Source organism: Sinocyclocheilus grahami, unplaced genomic scaffold (assembly GCF_001515645.1).
Source record: "Sinocyclocheilus grahami isolate Dianchi unplaced genomic scaffold, SAMN03320097.WGS_v1.1 scaffold1614.1, whole genome shotgun sequence".
NCBI lineage: Eukaryota > Metazoa > Chordata > Actinopteri > Cypriniformes > Cyprinidae > Sinocyclocheilus > Sinocyclocheilus grahami.
In genome coordinates, this window is record NW_015506793.1 from 115,085 (window position 1) to 126,304 (window position 11,220).

The window sequence follows — 11,220 nt, forward strand, 5'->3', positions numbered from 1 at the left end:
GTGTGTGTGTGTGTCTGTGAGTGTAACGTGGGTGTGTGTGTGTGTCTGTGAGTGAGTGTGTAATGTGTGTAACGTGGGTGTGTGTCTGTGAGTGAGTGTGTAACGTGTCTGTGAGTGTAACATGAGTGAGTGGAGTGTGTGTGTGTGTGTGTGTCTGTGAGTGTAACGTGGGTGTGTGTGTGTCTGTGAGTGTAACGTGAGTGTGTGTGTGTGTGTCTGTGAGTGTAACGTGTGTGAGTGTAACGTGAGTGTGTGTTCAGATCCAGGCGGCGTCGGGGCAGGTGAAGTATGCGGGTCCGATGGACTGCGCCAAGCAGCTGTACCGAGAGAACGGCATCCGCAGCATCTATAAAGGCACGGCTCTGACGCTCATGAGAGGTACAGACTCGCGCCGGCAGAGGGACACACATCCATCATATCCATTCACCAAATAAACATCATATAAACAATCACACATAGTTAGAATAACACTGCCTGTTTCGTTTGCCGTTGATGACAAAGGTCACGCATCACATGCTACGAATTCTTCACAGGAAACTAAAAATGATTACAAAATCCTGATGAGCGTTTTATGTGACCTTAACCTTAATTCCACCGGCGCGGTTCGGTGCATAGAGCGACAAGCGTTCTCCAACGGCTTCGATCCGCGAGAGAGAGGGGCTTTGTATTAGCGCAACAGTATACTTCCATGTTTGTAGCATGGTCCCGGTGAGAGATCTTGAGGACGCGTCGCAAACAACGAAGGTGATAAACATCCAACTTTCGAGCGATGATTTTCAGTCATCTTCCAGGTCTCGCATGCGTAGGTCACCGTCGGCACAACGATCGTAGCTAGGAGTCGCTGGAACACGGCAGGTGCTTTGCTGATGCAGCAGATGACATCTCGTTCTGCATCCCCATTTGAGGAGATGACACTGCCAAGATAAGTGAAGTTTGGAACTTCCTCCACTTTTTTTCCGTCGGTAATCGGTACTCTCGAGTTTACATAGCCGATGCGAATGACTTTGGTCTTCTGTCCACACAGTCCTGTGCTGGCCGCTTGATTTTCTAGGGCCATAGTGAGGACTCGTAGGGCAGTTTGTGTCGGGCCGAGAATGACAATATCATCGGCAAAGTTGAGATCGGCAAGGAAGAAGTTACCAACTGTCCAGGATATGCCGATGTGTAGGTGGGTCGATGGCGTGGCGGGCGATGAAGTCGATGACAAGAAGGAATAACATTGGTGAAAACACACAACCTTGTGGTACGCCAGTTTCAATCGCAAAGAAATCAGTGATTCCTTCTTCCATCCGTACACAGCATCGAGAAACTTGGTAAAGGTTGTGAAAGATTTCAACAAGTCAAGATCAAGTTTCGTAAGCCCGGGCTATCTTCCATAGCGTTTCTCGGTGCACGGAGTCAAAGGCCTTGACAAAGTCGATAAAGTTCGGTGAGACCCATTGTTGGTATTCCAGCGATTGTTCAATCACTTGCCAAAGAACAAAAATCTGCTCAATGCAGGATCGGCCACTTCGGAAGCCTGCTTGTTGATCTCCAAGACAGGCATTGACAACTTGTCGGAGGCGGTTTAGAAGGACAATAGAAAATACCTTTCCAGGTACTGATAGAAGGGTAATCCCCCGCCAGTTATCACACTTGGAGAGATCGTCTTTTTTGGGAGCGTGATGATCATACCTCGGTGGGACATGACAATCCCCACACCGTGGCCAGAGTATATGAAGGTCTTATTGTCATTTTTCAACTTCCCACTGGCTGTCCAACGGGCCTCACCGATGCCAAGATGATAGCGATCAAATTCTCCCAGGACTTGCGCCAATTTGCCGGTTTGGTATAATGTCCGGATGTTCCAGGTAGCGAATCGAAATGATAACTTGGCATTGAGGAACTTGCCGTGCATCAGGGGTCGGACCTTCGAATGACTTTGTTCCGACACCGTCATCCATGGTCGTCAGTCATCTCCACCATCAAAAGCACAAAAGAGATCACTTCTTGTCGTTTCTGTAGCAACAGAGGTTTTTACGGGGTGGGGTCACTGGCCCCACGCCTAACCCTCCTCCTTTATCCGGGAAATTAATCGTTTCTTCGATGCATCGCGATGCAGATGTGGACGATTCGGTATCGGTTCAGTAATAGACCATAATCGATAATAACATACTGATGTTTTTCTGACGTAATTTGTCCCATACGTGCTTTGTCGCGGTAGCATACATTAGGCGCATTCGGCTTGAAGCGCCGCTGCGCAGAATGATCAGTGTATGACCAAGTACCGCGAGAGCGATAAGAGAGCAGACGGATCCTTATGCTTTCACGGTTGATGTCATACACTCATCCTGTGCAGCTCTGCTTCAAATCGAATGCGCCTAATGGCTCCAACTACTTTAAAAGCCGACATCTGGCCACATTTCGGCTTTTATGAGCAACCTGAGCACGACCTGGAGAAGATGCACGCTGTGTAAATCATGGCACGCACAATGCAATATGTAGGGGGTAGGGATGGGCAAATGAAGCCTCGTGAAGCCCTGAGGCTTTCCTCTGACCGTTTCGGGAAAAGATTCAAAGCTTCGAGTGTCTTGAAAACAGCGCCATCTGGTGGTTCATCAAAAATATAGCAGCCAAAAGCCTGTGAAGGGCGCTCCGCAGGACGAGGCATCTACCACATATTCCACAGATCGATTCAAGTTACGTGCACAAATAAAAGCCTAACAGTGTGTGTGTTTGTTGAGTTTCTGATCAATTAATTTACCAATTAAACTGTGCAATTTAATACCAGTACGAATATCAATATGATGTAATAGAAGAATAATGTACACATATGAATTGCATATGACAAATATTGAATTTTTCTGAAATAATTTGTATTCTTCATATTACTTTTATGACTGGGTATCTAAAATGCAACAAAAATAAGTTCGAATTAAAATGTATTCGTAAAGTAAGATCTGGGGGATCGAACATTTCACAAGTGAATCACGCACGTGACTGGATAGAAAGTGAAGCTTTGTTTGTCATTGGTGACGTTATTTCTATGACAATTAACAACACAAGCTTCGATTAGAGGCTTCATCTGACACGCCCATTTATTCTCGACACAAGCTCCGATGCCTCGGTTCAAATGTCACATCACTAGCAGGTAATACCACTAACTTAAGAAACCAGGTCAGGTACAGTTCATAAATCTGACTGCTTGTATTTATTGACAAAATTGTATAAATGTGAAGTAAAATTTTAAATTGAGGATGCAGTGCATCGTGATATCGAATTGAACCGAATCGATGACGTGATAATCGTAACCGAACCATGAGACCAGTGTAGGTTCACACCCCTATTGATTACATTCAAAACTTAATTTTTTTGTACACATTTTCTGAGATGATATATTCAAATATGCAAATGATGCATTATCTAATTAAGTATGCACTCATTTGTGTGCATTTCCAGAACATAAATCTGAACTTTGGATAAATTCAGGATCAAACTTTTTGATTTTGTTGTCATTTTCCAGAGGAGATTCTGGATTTCTCTTTTTATTACTCCATAAATCAGAAAATACTGTCAACAGACAGAAAACAAACACATTCTCAACGTGTTTTTAGGAGTGAAATGTTGTATAAATCAGTGTGAATGAAATATGAACAAACCTTCAGAATACAGAGAGGAATAAAACTGTAGTTCGGTGTTTGCAAGAGAAAAAACTCTTTCAAGATTGAAATCTACAGACACATATAAGCGCAATAAAATAATAAAATGTAATGATACGGCTAAACAGACCTCAAATTGAATTGGTGCAATAAAAAACACTGGTTGTATTTGTATCGTTTCACCAGAAATGTTATTCGTTTGCATACTACTGGGTCTGTGCAGTTCACAGTCATATGAAAGCGTGAATATGAATGAGTTCGGATGTCAGATGATTGACAGCTGTCGCTCTCCGTCTCAGACGTGCCAGCCAGTGGGATGTACTTCATGACGTACGAGTGGCTGAAGTACACGCTCACGCCGGAGGGCAAGAGGTCAGTCAGATCACATGATGGCTTTTGTTAATAATTACATATGCAAACATGCCCTACATTGATCACGTGTGTGTGTCTGTGTCTCTGTTTGTGTGTGTGTGTGTGTGTGTGTGTGTGTGCACGTGTGTCTCTTGTTTGTGTGCGTGTGTCTCTGTGTGTGTGTGTGTGCATGTGTGTCTCTGTTTGTGTGTGCGCGTGTGTCTCTCTGTGTGTGTGTGTGTGTGCGTGTGTCTCTCTGTTTGTGTGTGCGCGTTTGTCTCTCTGTGTGTGTGTGTGCGTGTGTCTCTCTGTTTGTGTGTGTGTGTTCAGCCCGACGGAGCTAAGCATTCCCAGTGTGCTGTTCGCTGGTGGGATGGCGGGGATCTTCAACTGGGCCGTGGCGATTCCTCCAGATGTGCTGAAGTCTCGTTTCCAGACAGGTGTGTGAGACGCAGTGTTGTTCTGCAGATCCAGGCGTCTGCAGTGAGTCTGATGTGTGTGTGTGTGTGTGTGTGTGTTCCATCCGCAGCTCCAGAGGGCAAATATCCCAACGGCTTCCGGGACGTCCTGCGAGAGCTGATCCGGGAGGAGGGCATCGGCTCGCTCTATAAAGGCTTTAATGCTGTGATGCTGCGAGCGTTTCCAGCTAACGCGGTACGACTGGCGCTGTGACGCACACACAGGGTCATACGAGGGTCAGACCGGGGCACAGTTCACTCCGAAATCAAAAGAACTTTAGGCCATTTAGTGCCTAACTCCAGTGACTGAATTGCATCTTCACCATTCTATTAATTTGTTTTATTTTATTATATTTATTATTATTATTCTTTTTAAACTAGCTATGCTTTCAGGGTTTTTATTTCTCTCATTGATTTTGGTGATACTATAATACTTTTATTTGAATCACCATGAATGAGCTTAAATTACTACAACATATAAACACAATTTAACACTTTAAATATCATGGTGAATCGTCATGAATGTCAAAATACAAAAAATCTGCATGGTCTCAAAAAAAACAACCTTTTTTTCTTTATGCATTACTTTGTTTCTCTAGGTTTTTGGGGTGAAATATACAGAAGCCCATTTCCACACAAAAGAAACTAAAGTCATGCTTTAGTAAATCATAATTATGAGATAAAAAGTCCAAATTGTGATATACTAAGTCATAATTATGGGATAAAAGTTTAAATTATTACATTAAAAAATCAACTGTGATTTTAACTTTTTATCTCATAATTATGACTTAGTATGTCACAATTTTAACGTTTTTCTCATAATTTATATTTAGGGTTAGGGTTATGTCACAGTTATGCCATACTGATCTCATGATTTTGACTTATCTGATAATTATGACTTACTATTACAATTTTTACACTTTCTCATAATTGACTTTGTCATAATTGTAACTTAAATCACATTATTTGACCTTTTATCTCATAATTATGACTTATCATTTTTACGTTTTATCTCATAATTGGCTGTCATAATTGGGACTTTTTAAATCTCAGGATTTTGACCTTTTATCTCATAATTACGAGTATGTCCTATTTTTTGTGTTATAATTAAGACAAAGCATGATTTTTCCCCTCGTGTGGCAGAAATGGAAATATGAGCTGTATGTGCTTTCCTGAGAGAAAAACTCAATAAAGTCAGAGCGGCCCGAGGCGCATCAGCAGCTCAATAACACTGACACGCACGCTTTCTCTCGCTTCAGGCCTGCTTTCTGGGGTTTGAAGTGGCCATGAAGTTTCTGAACTGGATTGCTCCAAACCTGTGATCCGGAGGAACCGCACCAGATGTGAGCGGCGCGGCAGACTGTAGCACATGTTAATGAACGTCTCGCTGCTTTATGATTTATTCGAGAGGATTTTAATCAGTGCCTTATAACAGACTGTGAACCGGTTTCTGCCTTCAGGGAAACTGAATGTTTATAATGTAGAATCAGATCCTTTAACAGCTAGCAAACCTCCGTCTGTATGCTCGCATTCATCCGTTTACTGCCTCCAGCCCTCACGACAGGAATTCAGTACACAGTCAAGGCCTGTTCTCTTTTAATTGTTTTGTTCATTAGGTTTAATTCATTATCAGTTATCACCCACATCATGTACATAAATAAATGTGTATTGATCATTTTCATATGGTCTGTGAGTATTGATTTGTGTTTCTGTCATCATCAGTCGATGAGTTTTTCCCTTCACTGTCCTCAGCTTACCTCAGTTTAATTAAAGCTCGAGTCGCTTCTCTGCGACGGATTTATGTAGAGATTTAATATGATCTTTTGAGAAGAATATGCTGATTCAATCTACAGAATCAAAGAAAGATAAAAGCTGTACTCCGGCGTCCTGCGGCCGTGATATTTTTGAGGACAGTCGATATTTTCCACTGTTGATCCGTCATGGGTCAATGGTTCTGGCCGCCGGTGGAAAGCGGTTCTGGAGCCGTATGGTGAGCTCTGGTACTGTGGTGTTCTGTTGGGTGTGGATGTGCATCGTCTGTCGGTCAGGATGAGCGTGGAGGTTCCTGCGGGTCTGACCGAGCTGCTGAAGGGCTACACGCTGGAGGTGCTGAAGCGGAGGCCCGCGGACCTGCTGGAGTTCTCCGTGCAGTACTTCACCTGTCTGAGGGAGCAGCGCAGCTCCAGCCGCGCCAGCAGCAGCCGCTCACCGGTGACCCGCGGCGTGGCCTTCGACCAGGACTCCGCACCCACCGACTCCAGCGAGGAAGAGGAGGAGGAAGATGACTTCCCAGAGGATTTTACATTCAAAGGTGTGCGCTGAACTGCGTGTTTTATCATCTATTAGTTATGAGCTGATGCATGAATGTGTGTTTGTGTGTGGAATGAATCATTCATGACTTATAAAGGCACATATTTATATATCTGCGATTATACAGAGGATATTTGCCAGATAAACGGATTCAGTTGACATTAAATATTGTAATCGTTATAAATGCATGAACAGAAATATTGAATGGAGAGAGCGAGCGAGCATTAACGTCTATCTATCTATCTAATCTGTCTGTCTGTCTGTCTGTATCTCTGCCTGTCTCTGTCTATCTGTCTGTCTCTGTCTATACATATATGTCTGTCTATCTATCTATCTGTCTGTCTGTCTATCTGCCTGTCTGTGTCTGTTTATCTATCTGTCTGTCTGTCTATATGTATGTCTATCTATCTGTCTATATGTCTGTCTGTCTGTCTATATCTGTCTGTCTGTCTATATGTCTGTCTGTCTGTCTATATCTGTCTGTCTGTCTGTCTATCTGTCTGTCTGTCTGTCTATATCTATCTGTCTGTCTATCTGCCTGTCTGTCTGTCTATCTGCCTGTCTGTCTGTCTATCTGCCTGTCTGTCTGTCTATCTGCCTGTCTGTCTGTCTATCTGCCTGTCTGTCTGTCTATCTGCCTGTCTGTCTGTCTATCTGCCTGTCTGTCTGTCTATCTGCCTGTCTGTCTGTCTATCTGCCTGTCTGTCTGTCTATCTGCCTGTCTGTCTGTCTATCTGCCTGTCTGTCTGTCTATCTGCCTGTCTGTCTGTCTATCTGCCTGTCTGTCTGTCTATCTGCCTGTCTGTCTGTCTATCTGCCTGTCTGTCTGTCTATCTGCCTGTCTGTCTGTCTATCTGCCTGTCTGTCTGTCTATCTGCCTGTCTGTCTGTCTATCTGCCTGTCTGTCTGTCTATCTGCCTGTCTGTCTGTCTATCTGCCTGTCTGTCTGTCTATCTGCCTGTCTGTCTGTCTATCTGCCTGTCTGTCTGTCTATCTGCCTGTCTGTCTGTCTATCTGCCTGTCTGTCTGTCTATCTGTCTGTCTGTCTGTCTATATGTATGTCTATCTATCTGTCTATATGTCTGTCTGTCTGTCTATATCTATCTGTCTGTCTGGCTCTGTCTATCTGCCTGTCTGTCTATCTGTCTGTCTGTCTATATGTATGTCTATCTATCTGTCTATATGTCTGTCTGTCTGTCTGTCTATATCTATCTGTCTGTCTGTCTGTCTATATGTATATCTGTCTTTCTATCTGTCTATAGCTCCTCCACCCAGTAAATGCAACAGACGTGTATCAGGTAAAGTGTTTTGTCTGAATATTATTTTAGTATCACTGAGATACTATTACAGTTTTTATTCATATTTAAAAGTTAAATTTTATAATTTTTTGTTTTATGACAATTTAAATTTTAGTTACATCTTTAATAATTATGTCTTTTGTATTCATTTTTATTTGTTTTTAGAAGGTTTGTTTTAATTAAAATTTTAGTTTTAAAATAAGTTTAGTTACGGTTAATTTTAGTTTTTCTAAAGTTTGAATTAGTTTTTATTTCAGTTTTAGTTATTTTTGTACATCAAGTTAAACTGAGAAATGTTGCTTTGGAAACTAAACTAAAATAAAAAATTACTTCAGTTCATTTTAATGAATGTAAATGTTTTTATGGTTTTAGTTACTGATTCTAACTCCGCAGTCTCTGGAGCTGCCGTCTGTTGTTAGTGTTTTCTGTCATGTGATTGTGAGCGTGTGTTCCTCCAGTGTGCGCAGAGGCGTATAACCCTGATGAAGACGAGGGCGACGAGTCGAGGGTTGTTCACCCCAAAACTGATGAGCAGCGTCAGCGTCTACAGGAGGCCTGCAGGGACATACTGCTGTTCAAAACCCTCGAGCAGGTTCTTACAGACGTGCTAAACAGCTGGTGTCTGTCTGTCTGACACTCTCTCTCGCTCTCTCGCTCTCTCTCTCTCTCTCTCTCTGTGTGTGTGTGTGTGTGTGTATGTGTGTGAGAGAGTGTGTGTGTGTGTACGCGTTTTTGTGACAAATGAGGACATAAATGTGTATAATGACAAAGGTATGACAGGTATTACAAGGAGAAGGTGACTTTTCAGGATATTACCCCATGTCCCCACTTTTCAAAACGCTTATAAATCACACAGAATGGAGTGTATTGAAAATCTGAAATAGCAGAAAGTCTCCTGTGAGGGGTAGGTTTAGGGGTAGGGTTGGTGTAGGGCAATAGAATATACGGTCTGTACAGTATAAAAACCATTACGCCTATGGAGAGTCCCCACTTTTCACAAAAACAAACCTGTGTGTGTCTGTCTGTCTGTCTGTCTGACTGACTGACTGACTGACTGTGTGTGTGTGTGAGAAAGAGTGTGAGTGTGTGTGTGTCTGTCTGACTCTCTCTGTCTGTCTGACTCAGGATCAGTTCGCTGAGGTGTTAGACAGCATGTTCGAGGTGCTGGTCAAACCAAACGAGTGCATCATCAATCAGGGTGACGACGGTGATAATTTCTACGTCATTGAGAGGTGAGTGAAGCGTCTGCATCCGTCTGACGTGAGGAGCGGCTGATGAACCCGTCTGTCTCTCTGTGTGTCTGTCTGCAGGGGCGTGTTTGATATCGTGATTCAGAAGGACGGCGTGAGCCGCTGTGTGGGTTGCTATGATAATAAAGGTAGCTTTGGTGAGCTGGCCCTCATGTACAACACGCCGCGCGCCGCCACCATCAGGGCCACTCAGGAGGGGGCGCTGTGGGCGCTGGTGAGAATCCCATCATGCACTGCACTCGTCTCATTATTAATAGTGTTTAATGGAACCCATCAAAAAGTTTTCACATTTCACTTTAATCGCTATAGTCGTAATAGATTTAGTTTAATTGTACAGGGCCATTTTTGTTAGGAAGCTTGTTTCTGCCACAGAATAAAAAAATTAATTGGCTGAATTGTGAGAGATCCCATACAGAAAAAAAACGTTTCAAAATATATTTCTGTAAATATTTTTTCTACAAATATATATTTTTGGCAATAGTTTGTAACCCATTTTAAAATTAATTTTACTTTATTTTTTAAAAGCATTAAAAAATGTATTTTGCTCTAAATATTAAAATCCAAGAAAATACATTCACATATTTCTCATTTGAGAGAAAACTATATTTGTGTAAACATGTAACAAAATAAAATTCAGCAAGGAACATACTTTACAATCCGCCCCACCCACCCAAAATAAATAATAATAAACAATATAATAGTATATATAAATATAGAACATTATTAAATCATTAGAAATCTATTGTGATTATGATGTGTTGTTATGGTCTTCAGGACAGAGCCACTTTCCACAGACTCATCGTGAAAAATAACGCAAAGAAGAGGAAGATGTACGAGAGTTTCATCGAGAGCGTGCCGCTGCTGAAGTCACTGCAGGTGCGTCGAGCCGCGTGTTTTCTGTCGGTTCAGTTTTCAGTTCATGGTACTTCATTGGCTTGATTGTTTACAACAAAAATAAGTAATGACGAGAACGAAATATACAATATAATAATAAATAATAACAATGCAAATAGTATTAAAATAAGGTGCTGAATAAAAATAAGATAAGAAATTCTGAATAAGAAATGACTTAAATGAAATGATGCTCTAAATATGAACTAAAAGTGTCAGTAGGTGGCGGCAAGTGACTGTTTTAATGAGTGAGTCATTGAATTATTCATTCAACTGATTTGTTCAAATACACTGATACTTGTAACATGTTATTTTATCCAAAATTAATCACATTAAATCAACAGCCCTAGTTATTATGTCTCTCTGTGTGTCAGTTATCGGAGCGCATGAAGATCGTTGACGTGGTTGGGATGAAGACGTTCAGCGACGGCCAGCAGATCATACGGCAGGTGTGTTTCGTTTATCTCCTCGTGACGTCATCATCGTTCATCTCTGATCAGCGTAACTGTGTTTGTTATCAGGGCGATTCGGCCGACTGCTTCTACGTCGTGGAGTCTGGAGAAGTCAGGATCATGATCAGAAGCAAAGTAAGACTCTGTCGCTCATCTTGTGTTTAGCGTGAGTCTGTAGTGTGTCTGTAGCGTGTGTTTAGCGTGAGTCTGTAGCGTGTGTTTGGCGTGAGTCTGTAGCGTGTGTTTAGCGTGAGTCTGTAGCGTGTGTTTAGCGTGAGTCTGTAGTGTGTGTTTAGCTTGTGTTTAGCGTGAGTCTGTAGTGTGTGTTTAGCGTGAGTCTGTAGTGTGTCTTTAGCTTGTGTTTAGCGTGAGTCTGTAGCTTGTTTAGCGTGAGTCTGTAGCGTGTGTTTAGCGCGAGTCTGTAGTGTGTCTTTAGCTTGTGTTTAGCGTGAGTCTGTAGCTTGTGTTTAGCGTGAGTCTGTAGCTTGTGTTTGGCGTGAGTTTAGCGTGAGTCTGTAGCGTGTGTTTAGCGCGAGTCTGTAGTGTGTCTTTAGCTTGTGTTTAGCGTGAGT

At 42.3% G+C, this 11,220-nt stretch overlaps 2 protein-coding genes across 3 annotated transcripts in view; both read left to right on the forward strand.

Annotated features, from left to right (window-relative positions):
* Positions 1–6,128, forward strand: part of slc25a20 (solute carrier family 25 member 20) — a 10,454-nt gene extending 4,326 nt beyond the window's left edge. For both annotated transcript variants that reach the window (XM_016257903.1, XM_016257902.1), the window contains exons 5-9: positions 261–378; positions 3,938–4,010; positions 4,320–4,429; positions 4,519–4,643; positions 5,707–6,128. In XM_016257903.1, coding sequence (XP_016113389.1) covers positions 261–378; positions 3,938–4,010; positions 4,320–4,429; positions 4,519–4,643; positions 5,707–5,769 — 489 coding nt within the window. In that variant the 3' untranslated portion in view covers positions 5,770–6,128. The remainder of the gene's footprint in view (positions 1–260; positions 379–3,937; positions 4,011–4,319; positions 4,430–4,518; positions 4,644–5,706) is intronic.
* A 72-nt stretch (positions 6,129–6,200) lies between these two features.
* prkar2ab (protein kinase, cAMP-dependent, regulatory, type II, alpha, B) overlaps positions 6,201–11,220 on the forward strand; it is an 8,051-nt gene continuing 3,031 nt past the window's right edge. Inside the window, exons 1-8 of the mRNA XM_016257901.1 lie at positions 6,201–6,758; positions 8,020–8,055; positions 8,514–8,647; positions 9,181–9,287; positions 9,366–9,519; positions 10,080–10,181; positions 10,571–10,645; positions 10,718–10,783. Coding sequence (XP_016113387.1) covers positions 6,497–6,758; positions 8,020–8,055; positions 8,514–8,647; positions 9,181–9,287; positions 9,366–9,519; positions 10,080–10,181; positions 10,571–10,645; positions 10,718–10,783 — 936 coding nt within the window. The 5' untranslated portion in view covers positions 6,201–6,496. The remainder of the gene's footprint in view (positions 6,759–8,019; positions 8,056–8,513; positions 8,648–9,180; positions 9,288–9,365; positions 9,520–10,079; positions 10,182–10,570; positions 10,646–10,717; positions 10,784–11,220) is intronic.